At 44.5% G+C, this 18,725-nt stretch overlaps 1 protein-coding gene across 1 annotated transcript in view; it reads left to right on the forward strand.

Annotated features, from left to right (window-relative positions):
* TEX2 (testis expressed 2) overlaps window positions 1-18,725 on the forward strand; it is an 89,317-nt gene that overhangs the window by 64,856 nt on the left and 5,736 nt on the right. The window contains exons 7-9 of the mRNA XM_079797988.1: window positions 1,462-1,561; window positions 11,077-11,209; window positions 16,950-17,075. Of these exons, the coding sequence (XP_079654114.1) occupies window positions 1,462-1,561; window positions 11,077-11,209; window positions 16,950-17,075 (359 nt within the window). The remainder of the gene's footprint in view (window positions 1-1,461; window positions 1,562-11,076; window positions 11,210-16,949; window positions 17,076-18,725) is intronic.

Here is an 18,725-nt window from a genome sequence, read left to right on the forward strand (position 1 = left end):
GGCTAGATGCTACCTCACTTTATGGGAAATGTTTAACATAACTTTAATTTAAAAATATATTCTAAATTCTACAAAATTATTCTAATGTTCAAATGGAGAAATACTCATGAGAATTAGAAAATCTGGGGGGAAAGAGGACTTGCCAGATTTTTAAGTGTATAAAGCTACAGTAATAAAAGCAGTTTGATACTGGTAGAAAGCAGGGTGCTCAGTACAGTCTCCAGTGTATTGGGAATCTCATATTTAAAGGTAGCATTAGTAGTGAAAGTATTGGTGTTTCAATAAATATGTTAAGATACCTCACTAATTATTAGAAAAAAATTAAAGTGGATCCCTGATTTACATCTTACACTAAAATTAGGAATAGACTAAAGATTTTTTTTTAAATACACATACATAAATTGAGGTGGAGGAAACACAGATGAATTAATTCTGTAGTCTTGAGGCAAAGTAGGAATTTCTAAGCATGATATTAATCCTTTTATGTTATTTCCTCTAGAGTAAGTTCCTACTGATAGCTGTATTAGTTGGGGTCCCACTCAAACGGAGGAACCTAAGAGGAGAGTTTAATAAAGGCAAGATTTATGAAAGTGTGGGTCTATGTAGAGAAACCAAAAGGGGTGGTGTAGCACCCCAGGGCTGGCAGCAGTGAGGAGCAGCTGTGTGTCGGGGTGGGGTGGGGGGCGAGGGGAGGAAGGACATGCTGCCTGTCTGACAGGAGCTGTGGCCTTTAATAGAGGGAGAGGACAAATGTTGGACAGCACTCTTCTCTGTACCTTACCTCCCTACAGATGCATCCCGTTGGCCAAGTCCAACCAGAAGTCAGGGCAAGAGAGCTTATCAGCGTGATTTGCTCAGGCCAGCCCTGGTATAGGGAGGAACTAGAATCCAGGGGCAAATGAAAAATGTCAGCACAGGGTCAAGGGATGTTGGTGTTGTTTTTCCAAGGATTTCAATTTGCCTGTCAGAAATGTAGCAATTTCATAATTCCCACTGGTAGTCTAAGAGCTGTCCATTTTCCCACACATCAGCCAACAGGGTATTATTAACCTGACCAACATGGCCAGCTCCTTCTCCACAGTCAGGTCTCTGGCCAAACGCTGCTCCTCAGAGAAGCTTTCACTGGCCTCCTTAGCCAACATAGCCAACCCCACTCATGCCCCAGAATCCCTCTCTCCCGTTTTATTTTCTCTGTAGCAGTAACCACTCTCTGAAGTTGTTTGTCTACTTAGTTATCTGTTTCTATCTCTCCAAGATAAACCCCATGAGAGCAGGGATCTTGTCTGCCTCATCCATGGATCTGTCCATAGTACAGTGCCTAGTAGTGGTATGTGCTCAATAAATTTGGGTTAAATAAATGTGTCCCCAAAACCTTGACCATCATTCCTTCTGACAGTATGTTGAATTCTAACATTTACCAGGGTACTAACGTTTCATTCATTGTTTACTTCTTTTCTCCAGCTCCCCTACTTTATGAATGAACTAACTCTGACGGAACTTGACATGGGGGTGGCTGTGCCAAAAATCCTTCAGGCCTTCAAGCCTTATGTCGATCACCAAGGTAACTCTTAATTGACTTTAGAGAGGAATGACACTTATATGAGTGTGAAAATGTCTCCATCACTGCAGGTTGAATACCAAGACTTTGTGTGTGAAGGGAGTTGGGGGCTTTTCAAGTCGTGTATTTCATGTTGGTTGTCTTTGTTCTTAACAGTCCCAGCCTCACACTGATGGGGAATAATAGATCAGGACTCCCGCTCCTATTCCTTTTAGTCTCTTGGATCCTTAAAAAGTCCTCCTTCAGCCCTAACCGGTTTGGCTCAGTGGATAGAGCATCGGCCTTCAGACTGAAGGGTCCCAGGTTCGATTCCAGTCAAGGGCATGTACCTTGGTTGCGGGCACATCCCCAGTGGGGGGTGTGCAGGAGGCAGCTGATTGATGTTTCTAACTCTCTATCCCTCTCCCTTCTCTCTGTAAAATATCAATAAAATATATATATTTTTTAAAAAGTCCTCCTTTAGCCCAAAGATACTCATATGCCAGTTGGGACCTGAGCTTTTGTGACTTAGAAAACAGTCCCTGCTCTGTATGGCTGCAGCCCTTGCAGGGTGAGCCTCACTCCCCCGTCCCAGGCCTCACATGTGCATCTGCCCAGCCCTGACCTCTTTCCAGGAGCTGCCTCTCCTATGTATCCACTTCTTTACCTCGCCCCAACCTCTAGCTTGCAGATTCTTTGATCTTCGTGTTTTACATCTTTATGTTCTTACCACTCTTAGAAGGCGCTTAGGTGTTTGAACAAGGAAGACATATTGTCAGACAGTATTTTGAGAGTAAGTCTCTCTGTTGGAGGAAGGTTCTCAGATTTGGTTTTTAAGATGTGCTACTGGCATTATGTATGCCTACTCGTGTGTGTTGGGAAAGAAAGAATTTGTTAGAATGCTTAGAGAGTTTAAGTAAATGTAAAGATTTATGTGTATTTTATGGCATGTAGTTTTAAAAGGGCCTTGATGGATAATTTAGTACACAAGAGTTTGGTAAAAAGAAGACTGAGCCAGATAGGCAAGAATAGTCTGTGAGCAGGCAGGAAAAAATGTGCCCATCATGCAAACAGCTGACTTTTTTTCTGTAATATCCCTTTCAAGTGAACCTCTTTCCACCTACACTGAATTTACATTATTCCTCCAAAGGCTCAGGAACAAAGTAGGGAAGAAAATAATTACAACTTTTTTTTTAAAAATATATTTTATTGATTTTTCACAGAGAGGGAGAGGGACAGAGAGCCAGAAACATCGATGAGAGAGAAACATCTATCAGCTGCCTCCTGCACATCCCCCACTGGGGATGTGCCCGCAACCAAGGTACATGCCCTTGACCGGAATCGAACCTGGGACCTTTCAGTCCGCAGGCCGACGCTCTATCCACTGAGCCAAACCAGTTTCGGCCAATTACAACTTTTTAAGAGAGTGATATTTGTTTTGAAGTAAACGTTTTGGAAAATTTAGACACTCTAGCATCTACTTGTGTCTCTATATGGCTATATCAGATGGCTCTTGGACCATATTTACTGAAATAATTTTCTGTGTTGTATACATTTGATATAAATTGAAAAGGATTTTTTTTCCTAGTGCTACAATTAGCAGACCTATTTCTGTGGCACTGTTTCAGCAGTCAGTGAGCCCATATTTTCATGTTTTGAGCATCTCATTGATTTCAGAGAAAGGTAGACCAGAGTAGTATTTGCAAATGTAGAAGTCTACCTAATACTGCACGTTGAGATCACCTATAACCACTAAATTATGTCTACACTTTAATAAATCTGAGTGCTCCTGCGTTTGGTTAATTCTTGGTTCACTAAGAGTAAAACTAGAACAGATTCTTTGCAAAGGATTTAGCTGGAGTTCTCTTAACCACATTTGAAATTTTAAAGGATACATCATCTACGTGTTAAGTGTGTAGCTAGAATCTTCGCTCCATTGTCGATGTACAAGTGCTGCCTTTCTTCCCTGCCTCTAGCAGGCTCTAGGTTGCCCTTTACTCTGTGCCTCTAGGAATTGACTTGCATGTAACAAGCTGGTAAATGATCAGCTAACATAACCCTTCTGAGCCGCGGGCTTAAAGAAAGTAAATAATAGGTGTACATGCTCTGTTTTCCAGTGCATTAGCACTCTCTTATCTCAGGGCCGAATTTGCCCTTTGTTGAATTAGAAATTTCTAATGACAAGGAAACAGTGCCACAGCTGGGCCTTGCTGCATCTGGGTGTCCCTCTAGCTTTGAACTCTGTAGCTTCCCAGGGCAGCTTTGTCAGGCTCTGAGTGAAATTTACCAACCATCTAAATCTTCAGTCTCTTTCCTGTTCCTCTGAAGAGAGACATTTCACTAGATCACTGATTTCCAACCTTTTTTATCTCATGGTACCCATAAACTAATTACTAAAATTCTACAGCACACCAAAATTTATATCCTTTTGGCGATCATGTAAAAAAAGCATAATTTTGATTCATTCACACCAGAAGTGTGCTGGCTGTTGTCATTTTTTTATTTGACAGTCTAAGGGAAAAGAAGTCAGTGCCCGTGACTAACTAGTCAGGTATTGTATGTTTTAAAATTTCTCGTGGCACACCCATTGAAAATCACTGCACTAGATAAATCAAAGCTTTGTCCGGTGTTTAGTCCATTTGCTGCTTATTTAACTCCTTTCAAGGGCAAATTTTAGAGATCTGCCTGCTTATGTAATGAAGGAGGAAAGGTATGATAAAGACATAAAGCCTGTGGGTTTTTAAAGTTTGACCAAATTAGATTTTTCCATGTCTGCAAAGAATATAAGTGTTGGTAAAACAGAAATGAACACAAAAGAAATACATGTTTTGGATTCCATTGCTAAGGGAAACTCCTTTTAGCGAAATTAAAACCAGGGTGACTTGCTAAAATGGACTCTGAAAAGCAGAGCTCACCTTCCAGGGAAAGGAATCCCAGGGTGAAGAGGCCTCACGAGCTCTTGGGAGAAGCACCTACCATGGGATCCCCCGACACATACTTTTTTTTTTTTTAATGTTTTCTAACTTGTGCTTGTTCGTTGGAGGCACATGGCTCAGGAGGGGTATTTGGTCCAGAGCTGGTTGGATCGCTCTTCCTCCAGATGCTCTTCTTCAGGCAGCACTGAGTGGTGGTTCTGAGCACCAGGCCTGGGGCCAGACTGCTGGGCTCACAGTTGACCCATTCTACAGCTTAAAGCTGGCAACTGCTACCAGAATAAATGGAAAGAAGAATGCCATTGTCAGCTTTCATGACCTTGCAACGGAGCAGTAAAATCACACATTGACCATGCTGGCTGTCCAAGTTTTGGGGCACACAGCCAATTTCTATGTAGTTAATAAAGTTAAATAACTGCCTTTCCCAAGGCATCTGCACTTCCCACCACGGCAGGTGGCTGGAAACTGGCTTTGTACCTCCTGCCTAATCTCCGACTCCTCCCAAACCACATATGTCTCTAACCATGGAGTGTGTGTGGGTCTCCTCTCTTCTCTTCAGGCTATACAGTGGGGTACAGAATCCTGTCTCTATAACCTCCTTCCCCGCCCCCCCCCCCCCCCCGCCAAAACTGGCCTCCCCTTTCCACCCCTAATCCCCACCCAAGCTGCTGTCTCCAGGTCCAGGCCTCTAGGGTCCACCAGTCCACCCTTCTCAGCAAAGGTTTTTCCTGTTGTTTTATTAACTCTGTTGGGATAGATGTTTGCTCCTTCATTTATTCAGCAGCTGCTCATTATAGGGAAAACTGGACTGTTTAGAAAAGGGAAAATATTACCCATCACCCCACCATTCAGAGACAGCCAGGGTTACCTTTATGGTACATTTGGTACATGTTTTGTTTATTCTCTCCTAATATTCTTTCTTTTCTGGTTAAAAATTGATTTAGAACCAGATACTTAAAGAATTAGGCAGGCCCTGGCCGGTTTGGCTCAGTGGAAAGAGCATTGGCCTGCGGACTCAAGGGTCCCGGGTTTGGTTCCGGTCAAGAGCATGTACTTTGGTTGCAGGCACATACCCAGTGGGGAGTGTGCAGGAGGCAGCTGATCGATGTTTCTCTCTCATCGGTGTTTCTAACTCTCGATCCCTCCTCTCCCTTCCTCTCTGTAAAAAATCAATAAAATAAAAAATGAAAAGAAATAAAAAGAATTAGGCAGACTGACTACATAGACTTGAGAGGACAGTCAAAGATAACCTATCCCAGACCCTGCTGTGTTGTAGCTGTGTGATGTGTAGGCCAAAGCCCAGAGTGAGTGTGACTTGCCAAAGATCACCCAGCAGCTCACCTTCCATCCTGTTCCTCAGCTTCTAGGCCAGAGGCTCTCCATGAGCAATAGCTCTGCAGCCATGTTGGGGCCCTGGTTCTTCACTGTCCAGCAGTGAGATCTCAGGAAGTTACTAACCACTCGGCCTCAGTTCCCTCGTCTGTAAAGTACTGGTGTTGGTAGTGCCTCCCTTTTCCAGTTGTGGTGGAGATAAAATGTTACATGTAAAATGCTCAGAGAGGACACATGGCACATAGTAAGCCATTAGTGTTTGCTACTGTCACAAAGCCTTATTGTCAGTAAAAGCTTTCTAGTAGGGAACCGCTTCTATCAGCCAGGTTATCATCTTCATGCCTGGGACCAGTGTCAGAATGAACCAAGGATATGGACTGTGCTCCTTAGGTTCAGATTAATTCATTTAGTCTTTAGGATATTTGCTTCATGTATTTAAGTCTGCAAATAGTCATTGAGCATCTACCATGGGCATTTCTGTACTGATTTTGCCCCGTTTCAGGATACCCAAAATAACAACCCACATTTCAACTGAAGGTGGAAAGATTACCATGACCAGCCGGGATAGGAATCTTGTCTGTCTTCAGATGCCTTTACTCATGACTGGTGGTTTCCACCATCTACCACTCATCTTCTGGACCTTAACTTAGAGTACCTGGTGTCTTTATCCAGTGATGGGACTAAAGATACTCTGCCAAGTGATTGTTTCAGAAACTGGAACCAGAGTCAGGCTGTGACCTGCCCATTCCTTGCTGCAACATCCTTGTCAACAGTAGACGTTAGGACAACAGCTGTCTAGGGCTGAACATGATGACAGGGCCAGACTGTGGGGCTTAGTACTCCCAGGAATGGCATGTACACTTCTCTAACTAGATCGTGTTGCAGAAAGAAAAAGACTTTTTATAGAAAGGGAGAAAAAAGACTCATTTGTGGATCTTGGTAGGGGTGTGAGAGAGGAGATTGATTTGCGACTATGTCCACCTTGGAAGGCAGAGCTGTTTCCAAGAACAGTTACAGGTAGACAAAGCTAAAAATGACATTTACCCTAAAGGAGGCAGCCAAATATAAGAAATGCTAGTTTTCTGTGGTATCTGAGTAATATGTCACCAGTCTGTTTGCCAGGAACAAAACAGTCACTGCTGAGTTCTTCTAAGAGCCGAGTAACTCAAACATCTGCTCTTGGTAATATATTATTAATGCTCCATTTTAAGAGGTTTTGTTCTTTGGATGCTTTCAGAGTGAAAATCAACCACTACTATTTAGAGGTGGAGGAAATGAGTAACATGAGGGCCAAGCTCAGTGAGCAAGGCTTTAGGTTCTCTCAACTCCTGAGCCACAAGGGCCCTGTTAAACCTATTCCAATGAGACTTTTAGTTATTTTAATAGTAATCAAACAGTGAACAGTGGAGTGGAACTACTAGATGGATATAGCCATGGAAGAGCTATTCCTGAGGCCATGGAGTCTGTTAAATAGAATGCCAGGGAGAAGGCCGAAGAACCTCTGTTTTCGTTGTCTCTGGTGATACCTGCACGGCTGTTTATGATCTCTGGTGCTATCACAGTCTGATCTGCACCTGGTGGCGCAGGTATCTTTCTTCTTCAAGCATAAACTTCCTGAGGGCACGGATTCATCTCAGCGTCTTTAGCTCTGATATCTTGCATTAAGAACTCAATAAGCACTTTTGGATAGAGTGAGCTGTAACTTTTGCCATAGTCTCCCTCTTAGTAGTGGTGGTGGTGGTAACTGATCCTTCTCTCTGAAGCTGAAGAGTGAAAAACAGTCATCGGAGCTGCTCACAGGCCTTTGCATGAAGACTCACTGAAACTCGCCATTGTCCTTGTCAGTTGTGTTTCCCATGTTGCAGAATAAAGTGCTCGTTTTATAGGGACTTGTTAAGGGCTGATTATTTGTGTCCCTCCCCCCTCCAAATTTATGTTGTAGCCCTAACCTGCAATGTGATGGTATTTGGAGGTAGGGCCTTTGGAGGTAGGGCTTTTAGATAAGGTCATGAGGAAGGTTGCTCATGATGAGATTAGTGCCCTTCATAAGAAAAGACCAGAGAGCTAGTTTGCTCTGTCTCTGCCATGTGAAGACACAGTGAGAAGGTGGCCATCTACAAGCCAGGAAGAGAGCCCTCACCAGGAACTGAATTGGCCATACCTTGATCTTGGACTTCCAGCCTCCAGAACTGTGAGAAATAAATGTCTGCAGTGTATGGTATGTTGTTATTGCAGCCCAAGATGAGACAGGACTTTGTGTTCATGTCCTTTCCTAGAACCTCTCAGGACTGACTGCCTTACTCCTAATTAGAGGCTTAAAAAATTGTCCTCCTCAACTTCTGTTTTTTGTCCTTGAGCATTATCAAGAGCAGATGGTTACAGAAACCAGCATTTTAAATGAAATGCCTCACAATAAAATCTTAACATTTGTTAAGAGCACAGAAGAAACAACTCTGTAACCACATTCATCTAGATGAGTAGCATTCAGCTCTCTTAGAGTTAAGACACCACTCACGGAGCAGAGTGTGTCCCATCTTCACATTGTTGTTACATTTATCCCCAATGGGAAGACAGCTTTTCTAGAAACTGTTAATTTCATCTTTCAGTCTTGCAAGGCAGCAGCCTTCTGACTCACCTGTTATGTAACCAGTTGGCCTCGGCCCCAGGTTGTTGTGCTCCACAGTTTTCAGGGTGCTTTCTGCCTGCCCAATCTTGTCATAGAAGCGAGTTTTTCTGCACCTAGTGCTAAAATTGTCACCTTTCCCTCATCTGAATGCAAGCACATCATATTAATTTGTTGGAATATTTGCAGTTTATATCTATTTTAAAAGTTTTCAAACCATTCTTGACTCCTTCACATTTTCACTGAGAACCAGGGCTGAGCAAGGCCCCATGAGTGGGCTCATGGGACATATTCAATGATATAAAACACAGACCCTGACCCCCACTCGGAGACTCAGTCAGATGCCCACCTCTCCTCCCCTCCCTCACCCAGACAGGGCTCTCTGGCTGCCCAATGCAGCCTCTTCCCTCTTAGCCCTGCAGCCTCCTCTGGTCTGGCCCCTGTCTGCCATGACAACAGCTAGGCTGGAGCAAGGAGTTGTGGAAGTAAGGAAGTGGGCTGGCGATGGCAGAGAAAGGGGAGAGCCTGGCTAGGATATTCCGGGTGCTGGGCTACACACATCAGGACGATCTCCCTTGTGCAGATGAGGCCGGAGCACAGAGGTCAGGAACTTCCTTGTGTCTGGGCTCCATTTGCTCTTCCCTCCTCTTCCCCGCCTCCAGTTCCATAAGGTAGGGTACTGGAGCATGTGTCACTTGAGAGGATGTCCCAATGACTGGGGTATGGGCCAGAAGCTACTAAGCCTGTATCCATATCCCTGCATTAAAAAAAAAAAAAGACAAAACCTTCACTTTATAAGAAGTAAAATTCTGATGCCTTTAATAACCATCTTCAAAGGCAATACATACTATTAATATTTATTGAAAACCTGACTAGAATTTTCAAAAGAAATGATTATGTCTGAAGACATACAGCAACCAGATAATTTGAGTCTATTGATTTTGAGTTAAATAAAGCTGGCGATATAGAATAAATATTTTCTTTATTGATGTCCTTTTTATATTGAGTTTAAAGTCTATTAATATCAAGCCTTTTGTCCTGATCCTTCTATTAGAAGTGATTAATGACTAAATGTCTTTATGAAAACAGATGTGCCCTTCATTTCCAGTAGCAGTACCTTTGCAGAGCAAGCTAATTGATGATTTCTAACTGCTTAACGTAAGCACAAAATAAAGCAAAGAAGACAGTTATAATTGGTCTGCATGTCACTTAATTAAACCAGGTCATTCATGGAAAATGAGTACCTTCAATTATGATAAAAAGAAATGGTTGAAAACAAATTGGAAATTATTCTGCCTTTAGTGAGGAATTGTATACCATTAGTGCTTCTTGAGGTTAAGCAAAGCTTTTAGCTGAGATTGTGGCCAAATGAAGGATAGGTTATTTACTGTAATTGCTTGAAAATGCTGCTGTGTATGAACAATAGTTTTAGATTAATTTCCTGCTTCCTTTAAATGTTGTCATTTGTCTTCTAAGGATCTCTGAAAGTTTATTAACATTTAAACACCCACTTTGAAGGATCATATTTTGATTGAAAGTCCATGAGATATTATGGCACTCTGAGTCAGAAAAATCCCAGTCTATTCTGTCCTACCTGCCGAGTCATAGAATGTTGGTGGAGAAGGTCCTGAGGTGACTGGTCCTTGTTTGCATTTTAGATTTCTGCTGATGGACCATCCCAGTGAGCTGCTCTTAGATATGATCTCATTGACAGTAGTGTTTCCAAGGAATAGGTTCTTAAACTAAGGTACAAAGTGATTACCCAGCTTTATTTGAATAATCCTGGGGCTCGAACATTAATTCTTTTGTTTCCATTATTAGGCAATTTCCAGAAAGGAAAGGGTTCTAAAAGTTTTTGTCACTGTCCTTATTATACCAAGCTAAGTCTGAACCATGTTCTGTGTCCCTGCCGCCCCCACAATTTTAGATCATTTTAAGGAAGACAGTGGTTCTCACATGTGTCTTTTTTTGTTTGTTTGTTAATCCTCACCAGAGGATATTTTTTCCCCATTGCTTCTCAGAGAGAGTGGAAGGGAGAGAGAGGGAAAGGGGGAGAGGGGGAGGAGTAAGGGGAGGAGGAGAGGCTGATGTGGGAGTTGCCTCCCACTCGCCCTGACCTGGGGCCCAGGCAGCCAACCTGCAACCCAGGTACGTGCCCTTGACTTGGAATCAAACCAGAGACCCTTTGGTGGGCAGACCAACACTAACCACTGAGCCATGCCAGCCAGGGCTCTCACATGTGTCTTTAAAGAACAGCCCAGCTTGCAGTGAAGTGCTTGTCTGCACCTCTCTTCTGCCTTGTAGCTGGCTGGGAATCGCACACCTTGTCCCGGCTTTGCCCTGGGTCAAGCCATCCTCTTACTACATGTGAGAAGAGCCCAGAGGGTGGGACCCGAGGCTAACATGTGCACTGAGCACACTGTGAGCGTTTTAATGATAGTGAAATGCCGGCCATTTGCCAGGTGCTTGCAGCTTTTCCAGAGGCTTTGCTCCTCACGAGTTCCTCTTGCGTGCCTGTATCTGTATCTATATATCTATAGACTTTCAATGTGATACCAATTTAGATACTTTCAAATATAAATGTTTATATTGTCATTTATAGTCATGTTTTTCTGGGGGGAAAACCTTCTGTTTTTTCACCATTTCTCCAGGACTCTGGATCGATTTGGAAATGTCCTACAATGGGTCCTTTCTGATGACTCTTGAGACCAAAATGAATTTGACCAAACTAGGTAAAGAGCCTCTTGTTGAAGCCCTGAAGGTTGGAGAAATTGGCAAAGAAGGGTAAGGGGCTATATGACTTTACTCACCCAACCCTGGGGAACCAACCTCTCCCTCCAGCCTTTGAGAAGCAGGTTTGACGCGTAGTCGTCCCTGATGTTGAGAGAGAAACACTCCATGTAAGTGCTTCTGGACCACAGAGGGTTTCAGGGAATGGTTCACTAGTTTCACCCCTGCATACTGTGAGTCCTCACCTCTACTCAGTGTCTTTTGGCCTCAGTGCTGCTGGTGGGGCACATAGTATCGATTTTCCAGAAGGCATCACTGACTGAGACCAGCAGGGCAGGCTTATCTACACAATACAATGCTCTGTAAAGAAAACTGTCACTCAGAAAGTACCTTCTCCAACTTACAGCCACAAACAGCCACACGTGGGCAAGGCTATGGCCCATAGGGGGTCTATCTGCTTTAATCACAAATATTTACAATTAGTAGTTGATTTTATAGCCAAGAGGGTGCTCCTGAAGTGTCTTGAGATGCATTTTCCCTAAATAATACAGTATTGGCTTGTTTAGCAAGTGCTTCTCTTTGTAGAAGATACTGCATCTACTGCCCAGAGTTTAGTAAATATTCAAATTTGTAAACTAATAAATAATGTTCGCTTTTTTTTTCTTAAATGCTTACAGTGGATAAGCTGGAAATTTTACATTCCCATACACCTTCTAAATGACTAACTACAAATTTAAATTATATAATTGTTTTGACCAAACTGAAAATGCTGATTGGAGTCTGCTTCTCACCTCTTTAGCCCCATGCATAGAATTAACAATGTGGTGACAGGAACATTTCACAGGGAGCACTTTCTCAGAGTCTAAATATAAGACACAGACTTAAATTTTTGCTTAGTTATGATACTGACCTGATACTTCTATTTATATTGTGCTAATAGCAGTGCAGGAGCTGGGTCACACATTTGAGAATGTTCTTTTACTTTGATGATTCTGATTTATCTAAGTTACTTAATGAAATGTACCTTTTTTAATAATTGGAGAATTTCACCTGCTGTATGCAATCTAACCTGAATCTGTGCTATTTCCCTTTCATTTTTCTATTTGTTAAAATGTGTTTGGATTCGGCAATCTGTGGATTGTATTTTCTGGTGAGTGGTATTTATCAAGTCTCCATGTAGCATTTCATACCCTGTCAGTGCTGTCTTATTTGATCCCACGTGACACCACCAGGAAGCTTGTCATTTCATCATGTTCCTGGACACAAAGGCTCAGTTTGTAGACCTGAGAGGATTGAGATCAGGAGTACTTAAGAGGCTTTCCTGGCAGGGAAAGTCAGACAAACTTCCTTGATTTGAATTGCTGGGGGATCTAGTCCTGTGGTCAGACTCAACTTATGTCCCTGCACGCCACACATCCCCCATCACCGTGCACGCCTGACCATCATCAGTCCAGCCTCATGGTAAGAGTGGCAGAACCAGCTGCCTATAAAATGAAGCATGTCAGGCAGGAACAGTCTTGAACATGAGTTCTATCTAAGCGGGAGCACGACACCACAAACACTCGTCAGCAGCATTTGTACACGGAGCCCTTTCTGGGAACAGCCTGTGCTGGCACAAGAGCTGCTGGGACTCCATTGGAAGGGGGTGGGTTTAGGCAGCAAGTGGAGCCCCAATACAGCCAGGTCTCAGATCCTTGCCACGGAGGTGCTTCATGTTAACTGTTATTCATTCGGCTCGCTTGGCACAAATTCAAGTTCATAAAATGGCTGATCAGAGGATGGATATGTTTCTGAGCAAACAATCTTCTCTAGACTGTGATAAAAATCCTCTGCTTTTGTGATGGTATTATATTTAATTTGTAATATATACCTAAAGCACGTTTTCCCCCCAGTAGAATCTGTTATAACATGTTTTGCTCCTTCCTGTGAAGGTGTTTAATTTTATGTTGACATGTAATTGGCTGTCACTTAATTTTAAAAGCATACAATCCAAAAGCCTGGGCAGATGAGCCCTTAACCCTTTTTTTGCATAAAGCACCCTTTTGGAATTCTGAGAGCTCTGGGTCCTTCTCCCAGAAAATGCTCACATGTGTTCATTTGGCTCACAGTTTCTGGGAGCATCGAGAGCCTCTGAAAGCCCACCCATAGCTAAGAACCTCATCCCAGAAGTGATTCTCGATCCACTTCTCACTCCCTCAGTGCTGAGCGCATGGAATCACCGAGGCTACATGCTGGAGGAGAGACAGAAGTCATTATGCACTTAGCTGTTATTAAGCATGTGGTCTTTGGTGGTGACATCTTCCTTGATGGTAAACCTCTCCGAAGAGCAGAATGTCTGAGAAGCTGGCCGGCAGCAGCCCTTTCTCTCCAGGTGCTCCCTGTATCCTGTGGCTGCCAGTCTAGGCCCTCACTTTCAGGCAAAGGCTTGTTCCCAGGATGGGACACTCTGGCAGGGTCTCTGCTCTATCTCCCTGCTTTTCTCAGCTTCCTTCAAGTGTGCAAATGATTGTGCCCTTGGGGAGTCTGAGGAGATGCTGCTCAACCTGTGAGAAGTCCGACTTACTGGTAGAGGCTGGTTCTCATCTTCCCGTCATTACCCTCAGGCTGATGATGAGAAGTTGAAGTCAATATTGCTTTATTCCAGTGAAGTCCTTTTCCCTTTGAAATCTGCATACACTTTATATTTGCAAACATTTTTCCTTTAGTCTTTTTATTTCCCAAATAGTCTTCTTGTTGTATACATAGTTAACATAAATTTGAGGCAGTAATGTACTCAGTAGAATCCAGGTAGTAAACTGAGCAGCCTTAATGTTAGGAATTGCCTGAAAAGGCCACAGTGAGTCAGTCAGGGGAATGTTCTGTGTGTTTGGCTGCTCTTTAATGAAAGGTGGCCTTGGGGTGGGGCATTTCCTGTAAGGCACTTGGCCTGTTCATGCTCTGCCATTGCAGCCTGGGCGCCGTGTGCAGGTCCACACATAGGGGCCCCGCTGTCCCCATGCTGGGTCACTAGTCCACAGTGTACCCTGAACCACCACCACCACCACCACTCCACCTGAGACACTGTGACTAGGTCCGGCTCTGTGGATGTATGCACATGTGTGTCTGTGGCAGATGTGTGGGGCAGATTTCTCTTAACTATAAAGAAAAAAAAGTGAATGCACTGTATGAGTGTGGCCCCCACAAAGCAGTCACCTCACTGGGCTGTTAATCTAATTATGCTTCCTTCACTTAAAGTATTCTGGAGCTGCTTTTTTAGAATTGCCTCTGGAATCTGTGCCATTCTTTTAACTGATGAGTGACAGAAAATCACCCTGCTTTGTAGATCAATTGGATCTGTGAGAAATTGCTGTAAGTCATTCAGAGCCATCAGCAATGGTGAAACCAAGAAATAAAATGTTTGGCCTAAGAGAGAGTATCAATAATAAAATAATTCACTTTTTCTTATGTGTCTGGCTCCAAACACATTTCCAAAAAGATTTTTAGCAGCAGCAGCAAAACTGCAATAAGCCTTTTAAGGTGACTCTTTGAAAGGATATCACTCTCACCTGGAATTCTAAGGTGTGTTTTTAAAAATTAGGCTTTATTAGTTCTAGCACGTCTTATATAAATAAGTGTGTGTGCAGTTTGTCTTTCTCTGAAGTTCATGCTGACATCATATTGAGATCATAAAATGCACGTTCAGTTATAAAACAGTATAAAACTGAGCCAATTAGTTACACTTTTAATTAGTAAGTATTGGGTGCCACATAAAATAGCTCCCCCTGCAGAGAGTAAAGGTAACATTTGGTCAAAATCAGAATTTTGTGTCATCTGATCTGTTTCAACTGATATAGCATTGTCTAAATTATTAACTTCCAGACACAAAATTTGTCCTCTTCTCTGTCCTGTGGAGTATTAATTCGGGAACCTGATAGCTCACTGCAGTGCTTGGCCTTCGGCTTCTTCTGCCCAGGTCTGGAGGCTGCCAGATGACAAATGCGGTGGGGACAGGAGGGGGCAGTGGCTCAGCAGGTTTCACTGTGGTCCCAGACCTTGAGGCAGCCTTTTGTGCTGGTGGGTGAGGAGCAGGATACAGAAGCCTTACCTGGCAGCACTGGGTGGGAGCCAGGGAGCCCAGTCACTACTGGTAGAGAAGGATACATTTCTGAGATGTTTGTGTTATCCTTGGGGATTTGTGTCCCTGACTTGCCTCATCTTAAGACCCTGTTTAGGCTTTATTGGGAATTATATTTTGTTATGTACAGTCAAAATAAAAAGAGCTTTAATGAGGGCCGTCTGGCCATGGAAAACTCTGAAGTCGCTTTGTGACCAGCAAACACACATACACATTTCCGGGACCAGCCGGGCCTCTGATGGAGGAGGAATAACAAGTCAATTAGGTGCTGTTGCTGTTTCCCTGGCCAAGACAAGAGGCTTTTGTGTCTGCAGAGGGAGTTTCCCTTTAACACTACACTCAAGCCTGTTGGCTAACGGGCTGGCTCTAATGTTTCAGAGCAGGAGTTGAGGATCCCAGTGTCCTGCCAGGGAGGACACTCTTGGGGTCCTCTTACAGCCAGGCTCCTGTTTCAGGGGCGGAGATTTCAGTCCTGCCCGCAAAGTGCTGGGGCCTCTTGCTGGGCCTTCAAGCCCACACCAGCGTGTGTGCTCTGCCCTTGGGTGCCCTTGGCTCCTGGTGGCTAGGAGATGACGGCCCCGATAGGCTTCTTCTGGTGGCCCAAGGGCAACATCAGAGGAAAACCCCAAAGGATTGTACCTGCGGGAAGATGGGGCCTAAGTTTACTGCCTGTTCCGGTAATTTTGTCCTTGTTAAAAATACAAGGCCTAGCCTCTGCTTAGTGACCATTTGGTTGCTTACTGGTGTTCAGAAACTACTCTGTCCTTTGTTCATTTTGTCCCAGTTAAGTCTCTGAGCCTCAGAGTTGGGCCCTGCCCGTCTGCCTCCCTGAAGTGAAGCCATCATCCAGGAAGGGAGCTGCCTTTGTGGGGCTGAAGGTCAGCCAAGAACCCCTAGTGACCCTGAGTGGGGAACCTCGATCACTCACTCACTGCTGCTTGGTGATCCAGCAGCCCTCATGCTTCTGGAAACTGCATATCCAACCTGGAAAGATTAACAAAGGACATTGCTCTCCGATGAGGCTTTTTATTACCTTGTTTTTTTAATGGTTTTTAAATTTGTACTTCTCTGGGACAGTACCTGGGTTCTCATGTTAATTGCTTCCTAGAGTCCCTTTAGCTTTGTACCCTGTGGTGGTTTGGTTGTTGGCTTTTTCTGTGACCTTCAGGAGCTGGGCCAGGTATGGAATAAGAAGGGGTGTTGAGTAAATAATTTGGAGGTAACAAACCAGAAAGCATCTTAGTTTTTTAATTCATCCAGTCAGGGGACTTGCCTGAACATCCCCGTCATTGGTGAGGGATGGTCATGTCTCCACCATAAGCTGGCACCTCACCCTTGCAACAACCATTGTTCTTTCCATTTACCCTCCACTTGGCTATTGCTGCACTGTTGATGAACTCACTGCATTTTGTGTTGACTGCACCAGACTCCCACCACCTGTCCTAATGCATGCTCAAAAGTGCACTCTTCAGACCCAAGTCCTCTGTGCTCCTCCCAGGGGACTTGGCGCTGAAATATCTCCCGAGTAACCAGTCCAATCCCAGGACTCTTGGATTGGGCCTCCTCTTTTTGGGCTGGGTGATGACTTGTGTAGTGGTGGTGCGGTGGAGTGGCTGTGTTCTCTTTCTAAGCAGAGCCTGGGTGATGGGCAGGCTGCAGTCGTGACTCTGTCCTCTTCAGTTGCAGGCCCCGGGCGTATTGTCTGGCTGACAGCGATGAGGAGTCCTCCAGTGCTGGCTCCTCTGAGGAAGACGATGCACCAGAGCCCAGTGTGGGAGACAAACAGCTTCTCCCAGGGGCTGAAGGGTGAGTGGGGTCTCCAGCAGTCGGGGCAAAAAGTTGGGGTGAGCTTTATTTCCCTTTTCCTCTGTGATCTTCCTTCTTCTACACATTGAGTGAATGGGTATTGCATTAATAACCTAAAGTCAGTGGCTTGTCTAAATTCCAGGCCCCAAAGCAAAAAAGACCATATAGCTTTCTTTACTTAAGAGGGTCCCAAACAAAATGGCTTTCTTGGGCCATTGGAGTAAATAATAGAATTGAAGAGCTGCTTATCACAGGGAGCACGAATTATACAACATCGCCCCCTGGTGCTCAGTGGAGAGCATTACTCCCCTTTCAGTTAGGTCACGCTTCTATCCAGCTGCTAATTCCTACAAAGCTGTGACATTCAGGCGATTTCTTTGGTGAATTTTGAAACTGTGGATCACTTAGCTGATTTTTTGGATCATGAACTTAATTCCCAGGACTCTCTTTGCCTGTTACTTGGACTGTGGAATGATCAAAGTGCTTAAACAGCCACTCTGTGCAGATTTTTTCATTATTTAAAGACTAGAGGCCCGATGCACGAAATTCGTGCAAGAGTAGGCCTTCCTTCCCCCGGCTGCCAGCATGGGCTTCCCTCTGGCACCCAGGACCAGGGCTTCCCTCTGGCTGCTGGCAGGCACCCAGGATCCAGGCTTCCCTTGCAGCTCCGGCTTCGTCCGGAAAGACGTCCGGTCTAATTAGCATATTATGCTTTTATTATTATCATACCTAATAAAATGGTAGTATGCAAATTACCATCACTCCGCTACGCCCACGATTGGGCCGGCTGGAGGCGCGGGGGGCGGGATTCAGGGTGGCCGATTGGCTGGCGGTAGGAGCGGGGGGCGGGGACTCAAGAGTCCCCGACCCCTGCTCCTCCCGCCGGCCATTGCGCTGCTTAGGCCTGCGCTGTGGAAGACGCTGGTGGCGGAACTCGGGGTGGCCGATTGCGTGGCTGCTGGTGCCAGTTTTCCGCCAGCAGCAGTTTTCCTCTGGCCACCCGCCTGATCGGAGCGCCTCCCGATCGGAGTTCCTCTTGGGGTGGCCGATCGTGCTGGCGGGAGGCGCTCTGATCGGCGGATGGCCAGAGGAAAACTGCTGCTGGCGGATAACTGGTGCCGGCAGCCAGGTGAAGGAAAAGTCTATTGCACGAAACTTCGTGCAACAGGCTCCTAGTAGATTATAAAGAAGCCAGAAGCATCTGTAAGAAAATATCAGCCTATTCACTTTTGAAATCCTACAGAAGATAAAAAGAGAACCTAGATGTTGAGGAGTGGGTTCTAAAGTTTGAGTGCATTATTTAAAATCTACCCACTTGACCTTCTTAGGAATGATTGCTTTTCCCCATACACATAGCCATACTACTCCTGACACTCTGGAACTGTGGAGGACCGTCAAAAGCAACTATCCTCTCTTCTTAGGGCAGTCTACGGTAGACATGACTGAATACAAAAGCTTTGCTTCTTGGCCTGCTGACATGTCAGTTTGGTGTAGCATTTTTCTTTAGAAGTTCCTAAGCCCTTTAAAAAGTGGTTGCCAGCCCTAACTGGTTTGGCTGTGTAGATAGAGCATCGGGCTGTGGACTGAAAGGTTCCAGGTTCGATTCCGGTCAAGGGCATGTACCTTGGTTGCAGGCACATCCCCAATGTT

Source organism: Cnephaeus nilssonii (genome assembly GCF_951640355.1).
Source record: "Cnephaeus nilssonii genome assembly, chromosome: 19".
Classification (NCBI taxonomy): domain Eukaryota; kingdom Metazoa; phylum Chordata; class Mammalia; order Chiroptera; family Vespertilionidae; genus Cnephaeus; species Cnephaeus nilssonii.